Source organism: Gadus morhua, chromosome 13, assembly GCF_902167405.1.
Source record: "Gadus morhua chromosome 13, gadMor3.0, whole genome shotgun sequence".
NCBI lineage: Eukaryota > Metazoa > Chordata > Actinopteri > Gadiformes > Gadidae > Gadus > Gadus morhua.
In genome coordinates, this window is record NC_044060.1 from 17210442 (window position 1) to 17233361 (window position 22920).

The 22920-nt window shown below is 43.9% G+C and overlaps 1 protein-coding gene across 6 annotated transcripts in view; it reads left to right on the top strand.

Annotated features, from left to right (window-relative positions):
- The window catches only part of sema3fb (sema domain, immunoglobulin domain (Ig), short basic domain, secreted, (semaphorin) 3Fb), a 112459-nt gene that overhangs the window by 34568 nt on the left and 54971 nt on the right, over window positions 1-22920 (top strand). Inside the window, exons 1-2 of one of the 6 annotated variants that reach the window (XM_030375666.1) lie at window positions 14323-14662; window positions 20333-20493. In XM_030375666.1, coding sequence (XP_030231526.1) covers window positions 20376-20493 — 118 coding nt within the window. In that variant the 5' untranslated portion in view covers window positions 14323-14662; window positions 20333-20375. Of the gene's footprint in view, window positions 1-14322; window positions 14663-17195; window positions 17804-20332; window positions 20494-22920 lie in introns of those variants that run through there. The other 5 variants (XM_030375668.1, XM_030375670.1, XM_030375665.1 and 2 more) reach the window with 5 other exon arrangements.

Consider the following 22920-nt stretch of genomic DNA (forward strand, 5'->3'; position numbering starts at 1 on the left):
AGTTACACAGACCCAAATGCACACCAACATTTCAAAACACATACCCAAACACACAAACATATCTATGGAGCTTAGTTTCTCAACTCCAGGGGAGTCTTAGTCAAGACATGGTTCAAAGGGTAAACAATAGATGTTTTATCAGAAGACAATGAATTACCACTATACGCTCCTTTTTAAAAGGCTCAAGGTAGCCAGTCAGAATACGCCCGTAATGATAGGACATGGCTGAACTTAAGAAATGAAGCGATTGCTTGATAGATATTTCACTCTCACAAAAGATCCCTCTAAAACCTCTATTTAAGTGTTAACTGCCACGGTGACAAACCTGCCCTGGAGGTTGGCTAGCAGTAGGCCCACTCTTAAAGGTCTTCACCAAAGGAAGCTAACAAGTCACCACCGTGTCTCCTTTGCTCCCCCCCCCCCATCTCTCTTCATAGCAAAAGTACAGCCCTTAATTGTACCCAGGAATATAGGTGAAGGGGATACATAGTTCTGTGTGAGTTGGAGTCCAACATTTGAGTGTAGATGCGATAAGCTTGTTGATTTACATTATTCTCAAAGCCTCCAGGTCCTGGTCGTTCTTTGAAAAGTGGCCTTCGCGCTAAGCTCGCGATAATGAGCCCGTCTCAAATGAAAGGAGGCTGGTATGGTCCGGCTTGTTTATATAATCAGCTGCTTGATGAAAGTATGGAAACAGTATTAAGGGGAGGAAATGGCTTGGTTGTTCATAAATCATAAATTCATAAATACTGCAGTTAGTTGGTAATGGTTTGTAATGGACAACATATGCATTAATATATATTCCCAGTTGTACATTGTGCTTGAACTAAGTTCAGGTATCTCATGTTAATACACCTTAGGGTTTATGCTTGTCACAGGTAATTTGCCTGAATAAAAATAATATTCATGCGTATGTAATTAGAATTATGAAGTGGATTTCAGCCAAGCCCACTTTCACTTTTCTATTACAGTTGACTTTTTCAACTTATTTTTATGACTCATAATAATTTCCCTTCTTGGAAATAAATTATCAATGGCAGTGTTTCAACATCTCTTTTGATCCAACAACAATCAAAACAACAACTTGAAATATTTATTGATAACTCCCTTGGGATACCGACTACGCAGTAACAACAAAACATTTAATGGCATCTAACATGCTTCAAAACCTCCACCGCTGGACTCAAATCTCCTTATCTTTAAAACCCTTCCAGTTGTGTCGGCCCTTACGAACCCTTCCACCCATGTAAGTACGCGTGCCATCACTTGAACGTTTTGTGGGCCGAGAATGGCCTTGTCTCGTTAAAACCCCATATGACTCTGAAATAGAAGCATGTAAAAAGACGTTCTGTAGCCAGATAGGGACGCCGCGGTGCTAACGCTAACCTTTAGCACAAGGTCAGCTGGTAGCAGGCGGTAATCTGATGTGAGAACAAAGTCTTGTCTCTGACCTCCTGGCCCTACTCCTCCCTCCTCTCTGTAATTACTCTGACCCGCCATGATTGGATGCTATTACCTTGTCTCACTTGAAAGCAGAATGGCCATAACCAAATATTTACATATTTCTATAAAGCTAAAAAATACAGCTGTCAGAATATTGCCTCTCAAGGAGCTAAAAATGTAAGATTTCGGGGATGTTTGTTGCATGTTCTGTCTAGTTTTCTGTGTCACAGTTAGTACACTAAGGAGAACAGTAAATTGTGTTTATGTTCACATTGGAGCTCTATTCTAGTGGGATTCTCCAGTGAATCATATTTGCATTAGAGCATGCATTTGTGTGTGTGTGTGTGTGTGTGCGCGTGTGCGTGTGTATGTGTGCTGTGTATGTGTATGTGCGTGTGCGCGTGTGTGTGTGTATGTGTGAGTGCCCGCATGTGTTTGTGACTGTTGGTGTGTGTTTGAGAAATAAATATGCACTTCTACAGTATGTAATTTGTAGTATGTTAGCCGTAACTTTACAATATTGGAAGAACTGAATTCCACATAATCAGTGTCCTGTCCTGTTCTATTGAGGGCTCATCTAGGTCCAAGGGTCCCGCCATCTCATTGGATTGAGAGGTTTAAGCTCCTGTTGAGCCTCCAGCCATTGTTACGCCCCCTGTGTATCCAATCACAGTGCAAAGATCAAGTCAGGTCAACTCGACATAGACGAGCACACGATTCAGCCATTTCATCATTTTCACTGCATGTCAATGTATGCTTGAGAACGAATCAATCATCAAAAGCGTTAACGCGTTTACAACACACTCTATTTCAAATGACATAGCCTAACGCATTTCACCAGAAGGAAATCTCCTCACCGTGAACCCAATCATGCGTGCGTGAGATTCCTCCCACTGTAATGGAACCCCCATGGATCCAGTGTCATGAAATCACCAGGTAGCGGGCGGAGGTCGTGATGTATGATGTAATTGACCGTGCTTACCGTACATGCTATAGATCCATCCTCCCTGAGTTGGTGTGTTATTTATGTGTGTGCGTGGGGTTGGTCATTGGTCAGGGTGCTGTTCCTACAGTGATTGCCCGGAGCTGGGAGACCACAGCTGTCATCAGGCTGTAAGTGACTCTGACAAACCACCACACTGAGGCCATGGGGCCCTAGCGTGGGAATATGTACGAGTGTGCGTGTGTGTGTCTGTGTATGAATGTGTGTGCGGTGTGTATGTGGCTGTGTGTATGTGGTGGGATTTGTTGTAGGTGTGCATTGTGTGTGTTTGCACATTTGTGTGAGTGTGGGCAGAAGTGACTTTCTACCTGTGTGACCTGCCATCCCTGAGTCTGTTCATATACAGTGATCATGTTCATGTTCTATAAGCCTGTTTGAAACATGGGCCTAGACCTGTGCAGATTCACATCCGTATGCGCATGATATATTATACATGACGTCACAGTACATTGTAGTACGGTAGCCTTTGTTTCTCTTTCATCGCTGATACTTGCAGACAGAGTCAATTCTTCACATATCTCCACTACCTCTAGTTCTGCGGCCGGGGTGCCCTCTTTTCTCTCTCTTCACAGTCTCGCGGGTGAGGACGTCAAACCTGTAATCTCCTATGTGGGCAGCAAGGTGACACAGTGTCATCACTCGAGATGAGGTTATTCATGCGCTCTTCGTATGATTTCTCCTTTTTTCTACCCAGAGAAAGGACACATAGCACTGGAGTAATTCCTTCTCACCACTGAGATGAAAGCGCACATCGTTCATCACCAACCAAACCAAACAGCCCAGCTGTTGAGGATATTACAGACACAGATATCAAGCAGGACACAATGGCTAATTAATAGTAAATACTGCTACAAACATTGATAAGGTAGTGGAAGAAGAGCCACATGCTTTAGATAGTTTGCTGTATTAGGTACACAGATTATGCCGTAACAAAGAATTGAATGGCACATTTTCATTCTTTGAGGAATACATTGAAATATTACATTTCTAAATCTCGACCAGTTATGTGGGATTATGCTCAAACCCTTACCCTTAGGTTAGGAGGTTTGGGGTTGAGAAGGCCTTGTGTGATTTTCATAACCACCCTGAAGGCTCAGCTGTTTGGAAAACTACAAAGAACAAAAGCCCGATTAACAGCCAGATCACCTGTAGTAGTTGGGGAGGGACACTGTATCACAGCGTCTTACCAGGCCTTACGGGACACCTGCTGATTGTGTGAGTGTTACGGCTCAAGACGGGGTGTACCCAAACGCATGGCACAAATGACCACAGACGAGAGCGGAGACAGTTGAACAGTCTATTAGTCCACAGTTGGTGCTGGTGGTTGCGTCCGTTAGGGGAATCCACGGACCGGGTAGTCCGAACCGGGGTTGGATGAGTCGGCTGGCAGCCGAACCGACAGTCACGCCCGATGATTCCATGGTGATGGTACTCCGGCAGTAGAGCAGGGTTGAAGTATAGTTGTGATGATGATGACTGGTAGAGAGACAGAGGTATAAGGGATGCGCAGACTTGAATACGAGTAAACTAGAAAACTAGGAATACAGGTATGACGAATCAGGAAGCTACTCAACAGGGTAAGTACCACTGACGACCTGGCGACGCATGGTTGGAAGGCTGGGGTAGATATACTGGTGGTCCTGATTGGAGATGACTCTCAGGTGCGGGTGATCAACGAGGCTGGGTCGGGGAACTGTGCTGGAATGCGGAGGCCACGCCCCCGCACATGAAACACTGAGACAGCAACAAACAGGGACAGACGAGACTGACAGAGAGCGGTACGAGGGGAAGCTAGGATCTGGTGGGAGAGACCGTGACAGTGAGTTTGTCCCGGTGCGGCCCGGCTACCCGGTAACTGTGGGAGCTGTTACCAAATAGCAGGCCTTTATACTGTTTCTAAAGACTCAACTATCTTTCATCTATGGCATTTCTCAATAGGTCAGCGTCCGAAAAATACCCCTTTGTTTGTCAAGCGTGGATTGACCTAAATCTAATAAAGACAGAAAGACACACACACACACACACACACACACACACACACACACACACACACACACACACACACACACACACACACACACACACACACACACACACACACACACACACACACACAGACACATCATAGATAAACAAGGTTCTGAGACAATTCCGTTCATGGTCAATGTAAGCGTTTTGCAGCAGCCTGTGTTGACAGGACTGTGAAATATGGTGCTTGATGGCAGGGAAATGCAGCTATCAAAGCTATAAATTACATCCTATTAGGGAGGACTTTAGAGTGGGGAACAAACTATATGGAGCTTTGTTGTATTAGGTGAGTATGAGGAAAACATTATCCAGATCCTCCACTCTACAACTTTTTTTTTTATGCCGTTGTCGGTAACGGGCAAGCACATTTATTTGGCTGAAGTATTGGAGTTTTAGGTAATATCGATTACTTTATTTTAAGTGGCTGTCTCCAAATTGTTAATGTAAATCAATGTATGTTAAAGGACAAATCCGGTGTAAAAAGGATTTGGGATATGTTTGGTATGATAACGAGTTGGAATGTTCGTTTTGTAGCAAAAAAGCGTATATAGACGAATTTTTCAGCATTTTTCAAACATGGTGAACACAGAGCTTGCGTGTTGTTGACGGATGGCACAATCTCTGTGTTCGTCAATCTACTTATCGAGTCTTAAAAACAAGATGGCGTTGACGGGTGAACTACTGATGGTATTGTATTGTGTGTATAAAATGTCCTCTTTAATAAACAATCTGTACACTTACAAAGTTATCAATGCCTTGTTTTATATGTTAAGACCACCAAAGAAATGTCGGGCTACTTCTAGCCTTTAAAGTGGTTTAAAATAGCGATTTAGTTTTTACCATAACACATGCCCCTATCGTTCCAAGTTTATAGAGTTTTGATAAAATCGACTAAAAACAGCCAACTGAAGAATGCATCAATTGCGCTTTGTTGCTCCAAAATGAACATTCCAACTCGTTATCATACCAAACATATCCCGAATCCATTTTACACCGGATTTGTCCTTTAAGTCATTATTAATTGCCGAATGAGGTGACACAATTGTGATCGAGCCAATGACTCCCTGATGAAAGCCTTTTCATTTGCGGTGTTATGAATGTTACAAACTTGGTGTCAGTGGCGACACTGGGTTCTATGGGAACCATTACAGCTTATTGCCAGGTGACACAAAGAGAACATAATGGAAATATTTGAGATTGCCACTTTAAATTATTTGTATCTCAATGATTTTTATTGTTTATATTTTATCATAAATGAATATGATAACATTTTTGATAATATTTGTATTAATATATAAAATGGCCATTGACCTATCCTTCAATTCAATTGTATGTATATTTGTATTTTACTTATTAAGTACAACTTTCAAATATTTAATTGATCACATTTTATTTCATTCATACTCAGTGAAAGTAGTTTCACACTATTGCTATGAGAAATGCTGCCAAAGAAATGCACCACACCTTCCTTGTGTGCACCTTGTCATGCACAGGGTTACCCTACCATCACAGGGGGTATGCTGCTGGGGGACAATGCTTGGTCCACAAATCAATTCTCCGACACATAGTATCCAGGCCTAATGAGGTCTACAGTGGTCACTCCACAGAGAAAAAAAAATAAGAATGCCAAATTATTAATTCAGTCCATTGATTCACACATATGCTTACTCCAAACACAGGGAGAGGCAACAGTCTTTTGTCAATAATGAATGAACGGTCGAACGTGTCTTCTAGAAGCAGTCGTTGCCATGACCACTGGAAAGCAGTTGCTTGTACGGCTGTAAGTAACATTAGCATGGCTGTGAAGTGGAGCATATGAAAGGGAGACGCGCCAGACCTAGCTCAGGCCCCACGTCCCACTCTGAGAGGCTCACACAGATAGAGACTAGACCCACGATGCTCTGGACGGTTACCATGGAGACAACATCTTCTATTACCAGCAACAACCAGTTACTGTTTACTCTCATCATCTGTGTGTGCTGCTGCTGCTGTGTGTGCGTTTCTTTTCAGTGAGATAGATGAAACCCAAAGTTATGAATAATTCAAATCGTCTACTCATCGTCTAATAATATGCTACAATACAGATAATTAAGGTTGTTTTTTTTTCATGCTATTTGAGACAGAAAAACATCTCGAATTCAATTTGACATACCTACTGCTTTTGTACAATAGTATTAAACTGCATATAGGCAATTATAAGTTAATACATTCTTTCCTCTATTACTGCACACATCAAATTCTAAATGGCTCAATATTTCAAAGCCCAAAGTTTCCCCGCCTGTTTCTTCCCTTCGTTTTCCTTTTTTTATCAGCTATTCCCTATGCTCCATCGTTCTCCGGGGAGACGGCTCGGCAGCAGAATATCAATGTGTTTAATTTGTGGGTTTCCTGGTCCTTCTATCTCCATGTCATTTCGGATCAGCCAATGGCCTCCCACTCCCTACAAACCTCCTAGCGTATGCTAAAGTTAGTTGGCCTAATGGCGGTGGAGCTTTCAGCAGAGCATCCGACACAGCCATCTTTTAATCCCATATTATTATTTTGTTCAAATATTTATAATTCAATAACATTTATTGTTTGTTTTTTTCAAGGTTTAGTTGGAGGTCACAGTCTCATAACATTATCCGTACCGAAGCATAGCGGAATCCTTTTGGAGCCACTTCAACACCGGCTTTACATGCTGTGCCAGCTCTTGGCTCAGGTCATGGCATGGACCGGCCATCTGACTCAGAGTTGTTACGTTGGTATGCATGGCATATAACTGGCTGTGGCTCTATCTTGGAGCCAGAAGTTCAAGGACAACCACAACATATACCTGTCTGTATGTTATGTATGCCATTATCCCAGGCTAATTTTCTAGTTCAAGAGAATAACTGAGTTATAGTGTACATTTTAAGGAAAAGGATGCTAATGTTGGCTCTGGATCATGGAGTAATTTTCATTTATCTCTGTGAATTCATACGCTACATCCCATTTTCCCAGGCCAGCCAAAGAAAATAGTTCAAGAACATGTTAAGCTAAATTATGCTAATGTCCTCTTAGAACTGAAGTGGCGTTTAAATGTATGTCTGTGTGTAAATTCCTGCTTGACAGGGCACGTATACTAAAGGCTGGCTAACACAGTATGCCCCTAATCCTATGCGAGAGGACCACTGTTGTTTTGTCTGCTGTTTGTGGTGCTAATGCTCCCAGCAGGGGTTCTCAGGAAGTCAAAGGCAGGTAGTGAAATAATAATCTCTCATGCGAGTCGAAAGAAGATCAAATTCGGTTTCAATGAAGTCAAACTGTATATCAATTATTTGAAATTGATGGGTTAAACGTTCGTTTTGGTTACAGTTTTTGATGTTTGCCTTTATATGCGGTGTGTTCTTTGTGGGCATGTCAGTCTTTGACAGATCAGGTATTTTCTGTTAACTGAGGAGAATTCTTCCCACTAATAATAACTGATATGTAAAGTATACTTTGTGAGCCCTGTTTGCATCAGTAAACAGTGTGTCATCCTAAATGTGAACTCATAGAATAAAACGATTGAGGAACATTGTAATTTCACAAGGAATCATTTACACACGTCTTTAACGCATGGCCTCGTAAATGCCATGCGTTTATGCTTTATTTTTCAAACAAATTGTATCATTTGCCTCCCCTTCCTGCTCTGATAGGGGCAATATGTGTCACAATTCAGGCCTCCGTTAAACGACTGCCTCCCTTCCCCCTACCTACTAAATCTTTCAGCCCTGCCACCTGCTGGGATAAATAGAGTTTGCTACAACATATCAGTTTCCTGCAGACGGCACCTCTCCCTATTGCTATATTACCCTTTTCTCACCTGCCACTCACCACTTCTTTGCAATTGACGACCATTGATGGTGCGTAGTACGAGGTAATGATGCATTTGCATGCGTCCCTGCAGGTGAATTCTCGCGAGAAGCCTCCACTGCTGCACAGGAAGTCCCTCCTTGATCTCGTCGTTATACCTGGGGAGGAAAAGGCTCTTTTCATTCTTTTCTCATTCGAGTAGGAATCCTGCTGTGCCCCAGAGATACTGCAGCAGGTCCATTTCCTGTATCCACACAATGACAACCTTTCCTAATGAGAGATTTCTGACAAATAGCATGAGAGCTTCTAGAATATTTGTGCACTAGAATTATTTCAATTTCATTTCTCACCCTATTTTATTTGAAAGGGACCATGTGCTATTAAAACTTAAATGTACCATTTTAGGCTCATTTTCATCTGCAGTCCCTAATTCTGATCAAAAACAATCTTTATTTATTTGTATTATTATGATTATAAATCAATACTTTAACAGTATTCTTTTTGCTATGTACTCATGATCTTCATGTGATTCAAATGATGACTTCGCCTATGACTGAACATAGCAGCATGCTCTCCATTCTCTTGTCTAAACAACAGTGACCGCTTCTCTGTGACCTTGTCCAGTGAGTATGTGCCCGGCAAGCTTGGCTGTGGTGCAAACTGTGCAGACATAATCCAAGAATGCTACCCAATAGATCATATGCGGGGCTCATGCCAATGGCAGTGATCCCCTCCTACGAGAACCAGGCACTACTGCTTATCCCCTTGCTCATCCATCACCTGGTGACTGAACGCTGGACCCAGGGCTCTCTGGCAGAATCTCTTTAGACAGTGGCTTGCTGTATATTTAATGAAGGGTTTATTAAACACTCTTAGCTCTGTCACGAAAAACCGTCCTGATGAATCAGCATTGCCCTTGGGGAAGAACAGAAAGCTATGAAACCGCCCTTGGAAGGCCATATTGTTCAGTGTTGATGAGCTACATTCCATTTAGGGAGTATTCAATAATCTCAGAAGCCCACCTTATTTACAATAACAAAAGGTACTCCGAGGACGACAAGAGAGTGTTCCGTTAAAAAAAGTCTCTAAAGAAGTTTCTTTACCTAGCCGAATGTGAGTGAGCTGTAAAGTAGTTTGGAAGGTATCTTAGTGAAATTCAGGGCTTATGTTCTGCTTAGAGTATTGTGATTGAGTCTCCTTTCCATTGGGAGCAATATAGCCTCACAAATCAGACTTTAGATGACCATCTAAAGACAGAAGGCAGAAGAGCTAAAAACGGGGTTAACGGCGAGTTTTGTTGTTTTCTTTCCCCTCAAAATTATTTAGACCAATCATGTCGCAGGGGGCAAGGGTCTGCAGACTTACGTTACATGATATGGGTCATTAATCTCTGATCCAGAAGAGGACTGATAACTAAAAATATAGCATTGTTTTCCCATTGTCAGTATCCCTCCTTATCTTACAGTGAACACAAACTCGGTCAGCACTGGTCAATTAAAGTTTTCCCATAGCTGCTTGGAAGACAAGCTCAAACATCCTGTTAAGTGACCAATGTCCTAAGAACAAGTGTCTTTAAAGGTTTAAAATCAAACCTGTGTAGTAGACCTGGCCACTGTAGAAAAACATTTGTCACATTCGTCTTCTGAAACCTCCATTTTGCACCCACTAATTTATCACTCGTTTTTCTTCAGAAGAATATATCCGTAACCAAACAGTGAACATTGCCTAACTCCGCCTCCCACACTTACTGGTTTACGGCCCAGGCGCTTTTCAGTCTCCCCCACATAAATTTGGCTGTAGCATTGTCAAAAGTTGAAATCCCAGATTAGGACCAATATATCACTGCATACACATGCACAATACTTGTGGTCATTGCAAGCAGTATCGATGTACCAAAGGGCAACGCTGAACACTGATTTATATGGACCATGACTAATACGCTCTTGGTTACTCACAGGGAAATATGTTGGCACTATAATCCTCACTTAACTTGCCTGTATATCATCCCAGCAGTGCCACTCCATGGCACTCAACACTTGAAGTCATTGCACACGTGAAACCTCATAACTGTGTCACTTGGGGAACCCTGGGTGAAAACATCTGCGGCCGGGCTGGAAACGCACACGGCACTCATGGCCTCAGTCGACATCTCAGCTTGATGTCTTTCCCAACTGTCCGCGCTGGTCTGTGACTCCGCTCTGAATTCTCACTTGGTTGCGCGGTACAATGAAATGCTCCAAAAGAAAATAACGTTTCTTCCCATGATCTCCTCGCATTGACAGGCTTCCTGGCCTTTTGCCTCGTCCTTAAGTTTACTTTAGAATGGGAGGGGAGTTGTTCAGCCTAATAGGGACCTACTAAAGTTTCTGCTCAGAGCTCTGCCCATGACTTAATCCAACATGAGGGGGTTTCCATATTGCAAAACAACAGAAACCAAATATTATTGAACTGCTATTTGAACCTCTACTATTTGAATGTTAATAATATCTTAATACTTGTGTTCAAGATAAGAATTAACCATAAGAAAACAAACAAGAAACCATTAGCCGTTGCAAGAATGCTAACGTGGTTAACACAGAAGATTCAATCTGAGCTGCAAGCAGAGGTTTGGTTTTGCCGTGGAGGTTGGCGCTGTGTAGTCTACGCATGGGAGAGAGGCAGAGGAGCCCAGACATGCTGGGCCCCCAGGCCCTCCAGCACTATGGCAGACAACACACACGTACCTGGAATAAAAGGGCCAGGGCTTGTTCCCCAAGGCGTGAGACACACTGTTCCTTAAGCCCCCTCTTACACTCACACAAACACACACACATAGGTGGTGTTTGAGGCAGCCCACACTGGCGGCCTCAGGCAACACAGTGCTCGTTTGGTTTAAGCTGCTCTTAACACGCAACTACTTTACAAGAACATCAAAGAGTGTATTGTGTATAGCAAGGGTAAAGGGATGCCTTCATAATAACCGCTGGTCTCAGGATGCAACTTTGTAACGTGCCCTAATATGTGACAGGAACTTGGATCCCATCACTGCTGGGCGGTGTGTGTTTGAGGGGTGTGTGTGTGTGGGCGGTGTGCGTGTGTGCGGGTCACACCCGTCCACACTGGCACTGTTACCGTGGGTGACCTCTGTGCCTGAGTAGAGGAGAGAGGGGAGCGTTCGTTTGTGCAGTGGGAAGCAGAAACACCCTGTGTCATGCTTCCTTCCACGCTCTCCCTTAGTGACGTGGTCAATCGCAAACAGGCTCGCTTAAGCCCCTTTGTAATGTGACCCCATTTGAGTCATCCTGCCCCGAGCCAGATGGGTAATCCCTGATCAGTCTTGAGACTCTGAAAAAACAGATAAAGTCTAACTTGACAGTCCCAAACGTCACCATTTTATGTACTCTGTGCATGATGGTGATGGACTGTGGAGTGGAAACTGATGCTAGTACTTTCTCAGAGGTGTTAACCTTGCTTTTTTCATTGTACACATGAAAATAAGTTTGAAGGCCAAAACCATATTAGAATAAAATAAAGTAATGATCTCATCTGTCCTGCTGGCTAAAATAAGCTCAGTAAATGACAAATGACATTACTTGTTACATAACTATTATCCCAAGGATGGTGTCATGCAGTATATCACTGCGATGGTATGTTGTTCAGGACGAGAGCCACTAGCTATGAGTCAAAGACAATAGAACAGTCTAAATTAATCAATGTTGAGATTCTGGCGGCTTCTCTGGAAGGTTTGATTTCTTGGGTGGGATTGGCGACGGGTAGAGCCGTGGTGGAAGAGGAAGGGAGCAACCACTTCCTGCACCACCAATTACTGATAGCGACAAACACAGAAAGTTTTTTGGTACTAGTTCCCATAAGAGCATTCTACATGACCTTACTGCCATGGCAACTGAAAACTTCCAACCGTTAACCAGATGGAAATGTATGCATGTGAAGTTTCCATTTAGAGTTTGTGCTGTATTGGAATAAACCTGCAAGCTAAGAACTTGCAACTGTGAACGTACATTTTCCGACACAATGTCTGTTATGTTGAATCATTGGCAGTTTAGTATCAATATATATTAAATTAATGATAATTAATTGTATGCCACTTTTACAGGACAACGTGGCCAATCCAGTATCTCTACTTATCATCAATCATTAAAAGTTAGTCGTCAGACGTTACTGATTAGTCTTTGTTAAGGATGTCAGCTGTCAACATTTTTACACGCAGAATTGGTTGAGCCGGTTCAGTGACTTCATGTCAGTAATTGCTTTCAAGAACAGTTGTTTCGACACCAGCCCTCCCTGTCTTGCTCAATCGGCCGTGGTAGTGTGACAGAACACCAGTACAGTAAACACTGGTACATTAATGCTTAACTACATTAAGCATTAAGGTCATGACCACACTGATGACCATCGGAAGACGGCACAGGAAGACCTGGTGAGTAACAGCAGCCCGGCCAACCGAGCAGCGTTTACATGACGTCCTTAGGAAGGATGAAAAGACAAAAGGGAAACACTGATGTTTGGTCATCAGAGTTGCCCAATCTGTACTTCCTGTATGATCCGTACTACGATGAACACTGCTTTATAACTGTACTATGATCATATCAGTGTGTTAGGTATCTGTTGGGCCCTGCTTATCCATGTTGAAAGAGCAGAGCAGGGGAGGCCCATGCCTGCCACTAAATCAATAGTAAAATCATGCCGATCTAGTAATACAAGAATATTTCAAACCCTAATAACTCCCTGTAGGCATCCTTGAGATGCCTCACATCAAAAGGCTCATTAATAACCTGTCTCACGGTAAGGTGCTGTGGATAAAAGATTCTGCCAACTGTGTGATTAAATCACTCAGTAAAATTAAACTTGCATGCAACGGCACTGGTGGCATCAATAAAACCTATTTTCTATCAATGTCACTGGAGGACTGTGAGGAGTGCTCCAGTAGGAGCAGATGGTGTGGAGGGTCAAGATAATGGCACTGATGAAAGGCTACCTTTGTCACGTGACCTTTCTGTCAGAACCACCTGTTGTCTCTGGAGTTGTCAACCTCAGATGTGTGTGTTTTGTTGTAAATAAAAGCAACCACGCTCGCACACACGCACAAACAAACACAGACATGCATGAGTGTGTGTGCATGCATGCACACCAACACAAAGACCCCACATCGATATGAAAACAAACATCGAAACACACTAACACACTCACACAGTGAGAGGGTTGCCTGGGTAAGTCTACCTGTATTTCTTTCTGAGACCTTCAAGTCGTCTGTACCAATGTATCTTGAAAAATAGCCCTCATTGTTCCCCTTGCATGTTTGAGAACTACAGTTGCTAAGCGGTTGCTCTCTCTCCCTCTTTCTCTCTCTCTCTCCCCCCCCCCCCCCTTCCCCTTCCTTCCTCTCTCCCGGGTCCGGCTCCGCTAACGCCATCGCAGTACACACGGTACCTCCCATAAAGTCTGGCAACGGACAAGAAGAATGACGCATACTCTGCATGAATCACATGTGGACCGGCGAGAGGACAAAGTGGGACTTATTTCACCTCATCAAACCCTGCCCCTTCCTCCCAATGAAATCACCCTTCAAACCCTTCGGGTTTTTTTTCGGGGTGGTTGATGGATTATTTATTCTTTCAAATTTAGGCACTCAGCTCTGTGGCGGTGGTGGACAAGCGAGGGCCGCGGAGGTCCCGGCGCTCCGAACAGAGGGGCATTGATGAGTACAAAGTGGACTCTCGCTGCCCGTGTCCAGGCTTGTGATTTCTTTCAATTACCGAATGTTTGGCCGACGCGTAATTTCAACATTGATGCAAAGCAGCGGTGGGTAGAAATGAACTCACCTGTTCCGTAATGCACACACTCACACGCAGGCACACTCACACACACACACACACACGCATGCACGCACATGCGTACAAACTCTGCCATAAACGCACACACCCATGCATACACAATCTGCATCACACACACACACCCTTGTACCTGAGCACGCACACATTCATTCTGCCCCATGAACACACACACACACACACACACACACACACACACACACACACACACACACACACACACACACACACACACACACACACACACACACACACACACACACACACACATTTCTGTGCGAGACATAATAAGTATGTTTATCCAGCTTGGTAAAGAGTAGAGCCCGGCCTCCTTTTCCCTCCATGCTGGATGTGTGAAAGGTGGAAGGAAACCAAGAGCGTTTCCTCTCTGCGGCCCCAAACTCTGGTCCTCCTGGGGAGCCAGGGGCCAGACTGGCAGAGCCGTAAAGTAGGGAGTGCAGAGTCTGGGAAACACACAGGGGTCCCGGCCGGCTGCCAAACACAACACGGGAGACGCTGGCTCTCAAAGACACCCACAACTCAGGTAAAATCACTGACTCCGTCAGTCACTACCTCATGTTCGTATACACACCGATGAATGCACAGACACACACACACACACACACACACACACACACACACACACACACATACACACACACACACACACATGCACACACTCACTCACTCACTCACTCACTCACTCACTCACTCACTCACTCACTCACTCACTCACTCACTCACTCACTCACTCACTCACTCACTCACATGTTCACAGATATGCACTGATGCCTGCCCACACAGACTGTCATTCACCCAGGTACTCACTCACTTGCTCACCCACTCCTGTTCAACATTCAAACACTTTAGCACACACACACACTCACCTATTCATTTTGTAATAACTGTGTGGTTATGACCGCATCATCTTGACAAGATGTTTTGGGTCTATCAATGCAGAATGGACGCATTGTTGCGTTCAACTGTATAGATTGACAATCACATATCCCTACATGTTTTCTTTGTGTGTCCTACACATATGCATGCAATGTGTGCATTACGATGAAAGCCGAACACTGTCATCAGATGGGACAGTTGTTATCAAGCCCTTTCAAGTCCCTAGCTCCAACTCAAGTTGAACCCTTCGTATTGTAGCCTAAGTATGCTCTATTGAACAAACGCTCAACACTTGTAGAGAGAGATTTATAGAAACAGCATGGAGCACCTGGTATCAGCTCATGGCCTGCTGACAGAACCTTCCAGAAGGTACTGTCCGTACGCCTCATACTGAATGCAGCTCAATGCGTGCAGCCCAACAACAACGTCACACATCACTTAGGGGACGTCAACAGAAGCATTTCAATCAGCTACGAGCAAGATGGTATCTCAAGTACTGTATCATAAGCCAGGAACCGGCTTGAAAAAAGTATTTCTGTCTCTAATGCACATGACTCCCTCCTAGGATCTAAAGCAAACAAATAAAAACCGACACACCTTTTTTATTATTTATTTATTTTTAAGGAATGATCCGGGTATGGAATATCTTCGTGGTTAGGAATATCGTCCCTTTAGGAATGTGATGGGATTCAGAGGGTCACTGCCCTTCTACTCCCCTGAACAGAAAACCCTTCACTCTATTACTCTCTCTAACTCTCTCGCACTGTCTTATTCTCCCCCTCACTCTCCCTCTCTTTTACTCAATTTATCTCTTCATTTCTTGCTCTGTCTCTTTCTTTATCTCTCTTTCTCTGTTGTCTATCTCAGCATCACTCTCGTTCTCGTTCTCTCTGACTCTCAATATCTCTGCCGCTCTCATCACTCTCTCAGCTCTCGCTTTCCCTCAATTTCCTCAACTCCATTGTTCTCTCCATTTCTTGCTCTCTTTCTCTCTTGTTCTTGCTATCTCTCTTTGGCTGTCATACTCCATCTCTCAATCCATCTTGCTCAAATCATCACTCCCTCCCTCTCTTTCTCTCCATGTCTCTCAATATCTCTCTCTGTCACTCTCATCACTCTCCATCTCTCTCGCCGTCTCTGTTACTCCATCATCCTCCCTCCATCTCAATTTCCCTCTCTCCCTCCCTCCATCTCACTCTGACGTACTCTCTCTCTCAGCTGAATAGATAAATGATAAAGAAGCAGACGTCTTGCTCTCAACAGAGTGATGCCTTCCACTCCACTCCTGCCAAGTAATTTTTAAAGAGAGAGACAGAGAGCAGAAGACACCAATAGAGAGTGAGAGCGAGACACAGAGACAACGATAGTGAGCCTTAGGGAGAGAGAGAGACAGACAGAGAGAGAGACAGAGAGAGAGAGAGAGACGGAGAGAGAGAGAGAGCTCAGGGTCGAAACCTCCATCAGGGCTTCGTATGGAGGACAACTTTAGAGAAACAGCTCCTTTTGACACAATGGCTTCAGAAAATGACCAGACTCTCTCACTCTCTCTTTCTCACTAACTCTCCCGCTCTCTCTGTCTCCAGCCGTAAATGTCTCAGACAGGCTTTCTAGTGGAAGCCAGACTCAGGTAATTTCAAGGGCAGCAGATTGAATGAGGAGCAGATAATTCAAGTGAGCGGATACCGTTGAATGGAATTTGATTTAAAAAGGGAGGGAGTTTAATTTGCTCAGCTTCAGAAAGTCTTTGTGTAAAGGTAGATACTGAGGGACTTTGGAAGTGGTCAATCAGTGTTTGAATGGAGAGGCAAATTAACAGTTTCAACAGGACTTTCTCTTAATGGTGTAAAGTGAATGTCATTTTCCAAGCTTAGTCAAATCTCTCAAAAATGTTGATAGGCTGAAATAAATGTTCAGGCCACTGGACCTAATCGACTGAAATATAAGTAGAATAAATGAGGTAGAAGTTTAAGAATGTGTTTTCTTTCCATACTTTTACAACTTAATGTTTCTTAATTTGCCAATCATTAGTTTCCTATTCATTGTCTGAAAAAGAGTGTCAAACACATAACATTTATGAAGAAATACTCAATTAAAAACAACAATTATATTGTAAATATATGAATATGAAAGTGATATAATTATGTTGATGTTGACAAAGCACGAAGGAGCTGTTTTGAATTGAACTCGCTCTTTTTAATTTAGAGAGACTACATAGCTAGAGAACATCTGATACAGAAAACATTTCATAGAATACCTTGTAGTGCTTTGGCCCGAGAGCTCTTTTCTTATAGGCGGGATGAATGGGCGGTGTCCACCGTGTCCTACCGCCCGCCCCGTGGGTGTGTTTAAGGCGAATGTCCGCATCCACCTGCTCGGGTGCTGCTCTCCCACAGTCTGAAACGCTCAACTTTCAGGAGTGCCTCGCAGCGTGCCGTTGGACACACTTTCCCCCACAATAAGGAATATTTGTTGTATCTCCCTTTTGGAAGCGCAGTTCCGTTGACAATGACATTTTTCTTTCCCTAAGCTCTTGCTCAGAATTTATCAAGAAAATTGTAATCATTTTGGAGTGTTTTCTTTTTTCATGTTCTGTTGAGTGCTCTCTGAGAGTCATACGCACGTTGCTCTCAGGTGAAAAGGCTATCGCTTCTGACTGTCCACCAACAGCATCGGGATTTAATGTTTTAAATCGGGAGAAGAAAGTAGACGAGTGTTTTGGAATTTGGTTATTCAATGACTTATATTATTGGATTTCAAGTTATTTTCGGAGAGCTGTTGTAACAACCAGGTTAGTAGCCTAATATAACTTTTTTTATCACATTGTGTTGATGCTCCTCTCATCATTTTCAATGCAACCCGGGGTTTGTATCCATGCACTTATTCATTAGCTCTACTTAAAGACAATAATGTGCTGATTTACTCCGAATTATAGTGACGAATGTGTTATCTTAAATGATTAATGTCAAATGCAATTAGGCCTACATATAGGTTCGATATATTATTATTTCAGTACTAGGCGATATCGTATAATATTTTAGTAATTATAAAATGCTAAAATGATATGCAAACATTTGTATTTGTCACCACGTCCCTTCCACACAATCTCCAAACGTCAGTGTACTTGGGACTGTAGCCTATTCTATACTGCATGTCGAGTGAACTCTCCATTTCAGACACACACAGCACAAGCATTTGCAAATTAGGAATGCTGATGCAGACATAAAGCCAATTATATGTTTTATAATATTATATTTAGAATACTCAATAACTGTTATTTGCTAAGCCTTTGTTGTTTATAAAGGCGCAGGCGTTGGTTGTTTCATTAGCGGATCACGTTGCAGTCTATATTTACCAAGTGGACTTTAGGATATAGTTGATCAGAATAATTGAATACATTTAGTAGTTACTTAACTAAACCTCAAAATAAAATTCATACATTTTAGAGTTGAACTATTACAACTTATATAGGAGAGAGAGCGAACTCCGAGTAAGTGTATTTTTTTGTTCAAACAACGACAACTTTCCTTACCTTAAATATTGTCCCTGCGATAGCAGGGCACGAGGCATGAGAGTTATTGTTGTCAACTTTACAACGTGGCTTATATGCCCTATATTACAGGGGAATACACAACCTATTATATTTATCTACCGACTTGACGACTTTCGAGACCCCAGAGCGCGCGCTCTCCCTCCTCCTCCCAGCCCCCCTTCCCGCCGTGTCACGTGGACGCAGGCACTTGTTTGATTTCATTTGCTTGCGCGACGGAGTTTGCCTCTGTCTCCGAATAAACAGCTGGACGCTCAACACATTGTCAGTAAACAGCTGAAGTTTAAACAGCTGCTAATGCTCATTATTTCTCTGCGACCAGACCGTCCGAGGGACCCCTTGTTTGTATGCGTACGCGCGCGCGCGCGCGTGTTTGTGTGTGAGTGTGTTGCTTGGAAAAATCCTCAAATTCTGTGTTTTCCAAGTGAAAACTTGGGCTGGTCTTGTTCTGGTTAAAATGTTTGAACTAGAAGGCGACGGGCGCGGTTATTCTACTGAGCGTTTTGATTGAATTAAGGATGCATTTGATTCAGGGTGTAAAGAGAAGTTAGTCATAGTCGGTTACTGCTTTGCTCCGTGGGGAGGCTGTCTGGGCCCTTTAGATGAGGAGGGCATCGCAGAGGGGGTACATTGGTTGAAACCCCCCCCCCCCCCCCCCCCCCCCCCCCCCCCACACACACACACACACACACACACACACACACACACACACACACACACACACACACACACACACACACACACACACACACACACACATCCACGCACAAAATCACAACCCATGCATTTTGAAAGAAAACGGAGAGGGTGCAAGAGAGGTCACAATTATCCACTTATCAAGTGTGATCTTTCATTGGCATCCTTAAAATCCTAATCCATGATTTCATTCATCAACTTATTGAATATATTTAATTATCATTCGTAACATTTGTCATTTCTTTTGGGTCATTTGACACTGTACAATGACAGTGTGAAATGACCCTGTGAAACGGCCCTCTCCCTGTCTGTATGTCTAATTGTGGGGACTGGTGTAACCTCCTTTGAAAAGGGCCCTTTAATTACAGAGCGGCAACAAGCACATTTACACGCACACACACACACACACACACACACACACACACACACACGGTCATGTAACAGGAATGTGTTTGGTGTGCAACAGTCACTACTGTCCTCTCTCAGTGGAGCCATCGAGGCAACAACAGCAGTTTGGTCTCCGCAGTCTCACGATCTCACACACACTCGTACACACACACACACACACACACACACACACACACACACACACACACACACACACACACACACACACACACACACACACACACACACACACACACACACACACACAGACACACACACACACACACACACCAAACACTTGCGTACACTCTCACAGGCACGCATGCAAACACACATACTCATAAATCGAAACTATTTGGTTGTTTTTTGTGTGTTTGGGGTTGTTTACTCAGAGGCTGCCTGCTCTCCAGAGATTTCTTCTCTTGCACTCAAGGCTTTGGGTCGATTCCACAAGTTTCTGTGGGTCTTACAACAGACGCATCCCTCGAGGGGCCACTGCTTTGACATCTCCCCCCCCCAAAAAAAATCTCTTCAGTCTCTTGACGCAGCCTTTGACACAAACCTCAAGGGGGCCAAGCCTCCAGTGCATGTGTTGGCCAAGGTTTATATCTCCTTCTTGTTTATCTCACTATTTATGCATCGGTCTCTCCCTCTCTCTCCCTCCCTCTCACTCATCCTTTGTCCCAGGGATTCTGTCACCGTTCCTGGGCTTGCCCGAGGTGGTTTGACCATGCAGCTGGACGCTCTGCGGACCGTCCAGATCCTCCTGGCGCTGGCCGGCTTCGCTCTGGGGAATCAGCTCATCATCGACCCGCTAGCCGCACCTCGCGTTACCATCTCCTTCAAAGGTACGAACGTCCCACCATCCTTATCGCGGTACCTGTTTTGGATTCAAAGAGAATGGATGGATTGGATGGAGGGTTTGGGTTGGCTGGTGGTGAGAGGGGACGTTGGGGTCGTTTTTATGTCCTGATGGTTCGCTATTGGCCGTTGACCACTGCTTCCTTTTTCTGTTGGGTCTGTCAGAGTGTTTATTTTCCTTGTTTGACCTTGCACATGCCTCGCTTTCTGCAAGTTTTGCTTTAAGATCTCTGGCCCCAGAATCTCAGCCGTATGTCACCACTGTTACCATGGGAGACCTGTCGTTGAAAGTTGATTGTAAACAACAGGGAGAAAAAAAATCTAAGTAAATTTCATGTTGAAAGGTTAAAAACACAACAGTTTGAAGGAAACATCTATGTTGCCTTGAAAGACGGTCCCTACAGGCTGGATGCTTCCTGCCAACACTTGATTTATACAGTCAGGCCATTCTGGATGGAGCACATGATGCGCTGGATGACCCTTCTTCTGAAGCTGGTTCCGATTCCCTAATCGTCCTTCGATGTTCTCCTCCCCCCGCCCCCCTCCCATAGCACGGCTCTCTACATTAATACGTCAACCTCGTCTCCCCGAGTTTCCGCTGGACACCCCTCCGTGGGAGCGGCCTCGGCTCTCGAGCGATGGGCAGATGAGGAGGGGATCGGTTGTAATGCGGTTTTGTGATACGCACCGGAGGATTTAGGGAGAGAGAGCAGGGAGGTACAGCAGTGCAGGGCACTTGTGTTACACTTCAGAGCTCTCCTCAGGTGGATCTCAAACAAATCATGTGACGTGGCCGCGTGTCCTCTTCCAGCGTGGTTAATGCTCACCAGATGCCTCTGCTGGGCTGCGATCCCCCCCCCGGGACGGGGAAGCAGCCAACGTTAAATAGGGAAAGTGTTTCAGTAAACACTTAAAAAGATTCATATTGCTACTTTTAAAGTAATCAAAAGTAAGGGGCAGGTCTTTTGTTCTGGGTTACCCCTTTGCTGTTTACCTAGAGGCAACCGTTGAGCAAGATTTTTAACCGCTACTTCTTTTAATTACACATATCTTAAAAACAAATGATTAAAAAACTCTGCAAAAAATCGAAATAAAAGTAAAGTGTAAGAGAAATCTTAGGTTGTTTCTTTTAAATGCCTCAGACCAGAGCTTCAAAGTGTGCATGGAATAGGAGTACAGATGTAGTCATCAAAATTGAATTCACCGCCGGTAGGTCGGCCATGCACCTCGCAGGCTTTCTTGTTTGTGCATCTCGGCGGCCATATAGATGAGATGAGATGGGGGTCTGAGGGAGGGATTGCGGGGTGAGAGGAGAGGGTATTACCAGGAGCAAATTGCCAGGATCAGCCAAGTGAAGCACGTCCCAAGGCCTGCTCAGAGATCAAGCCTTCGATTAACAGCCAATGAAAAGCCGCGGCTAAGACCACGCACCCACCGCGTTTTGCTCTCTCCTTCCCTGCTCCCAGCCTCCCCCGGAGCAAGTTGGCTTAATTAAGTGAACTGGCGCAGTTCATTGTTTAAAGCATTTTTCCCCTTTAATCAAGGGGGATTTAGCACCTCGCCGAGCACGAGTGCGGAGCTCAGCAGTTCTTTCATACGTTCTCGTTCATCTATTCGAAAATAATTGAATTAATTTATATTATAACAACGGCTTATTGACTGTTGAATCACTTTTTTTTTCTTTCCTCAAGAAGTTTATTTATCCAAAAATCGGTGTCAATATTTTCCGGCCTCTGTTAAGAAAGCAATGGAAGCTTTTCTCAAAAGCCCCTCACTTCCTCGGCTGGCTGGTTCAGTCTCAATAGAGCGCACCTTGCCAATATTCTTGCTCTCGCAAGCCGGGGCGAACAGGGTAAACAAGAAAGGCTCCCCTCTCATTGCTTACCTGTGTGTTTTTTTTCCTCTAGTCAATATGAATTTCACAGTCTGCTGGCGCTGGTTCTCTCCAAGGGATGCCTCTCCCCTTGCATTCAATATTAGGACTCTCCTCCTTAATTGCTTTTTGAGAGGCCCCATGGTACCAGTACCTAAGAAGGGGAAAGGAGGCAGCACTCTCCCACATCTCATGGTGCTTTAAATCAGCACTCCAACCGTTTGATTTAAAAGGTTTACTTTTCACCCAATATATTTCTCTCTCCTTCTCCTTCTTTTTTTTTTTACAGCCCTTGATAAAATACTGTTGGTTAAAATGTTGTTGCATTTCGCCCAGTACAGTGTAAAACAGCGTGGGTTTTTACAGAAAAAGAATGTGTTAAGAACATTTGTCCCGTGATTGATTATATTACTGATGTGCAAGCTGGGACCCCAACTAAAAAGCACAGCTATTAAAGCGTAATGTCTTCTCTGTCTTCCTGGACGTAACTGGATAGCCTGTGCTCATTAAGTCGGTAGCCCAAGCAGGGACTTGGGGACCG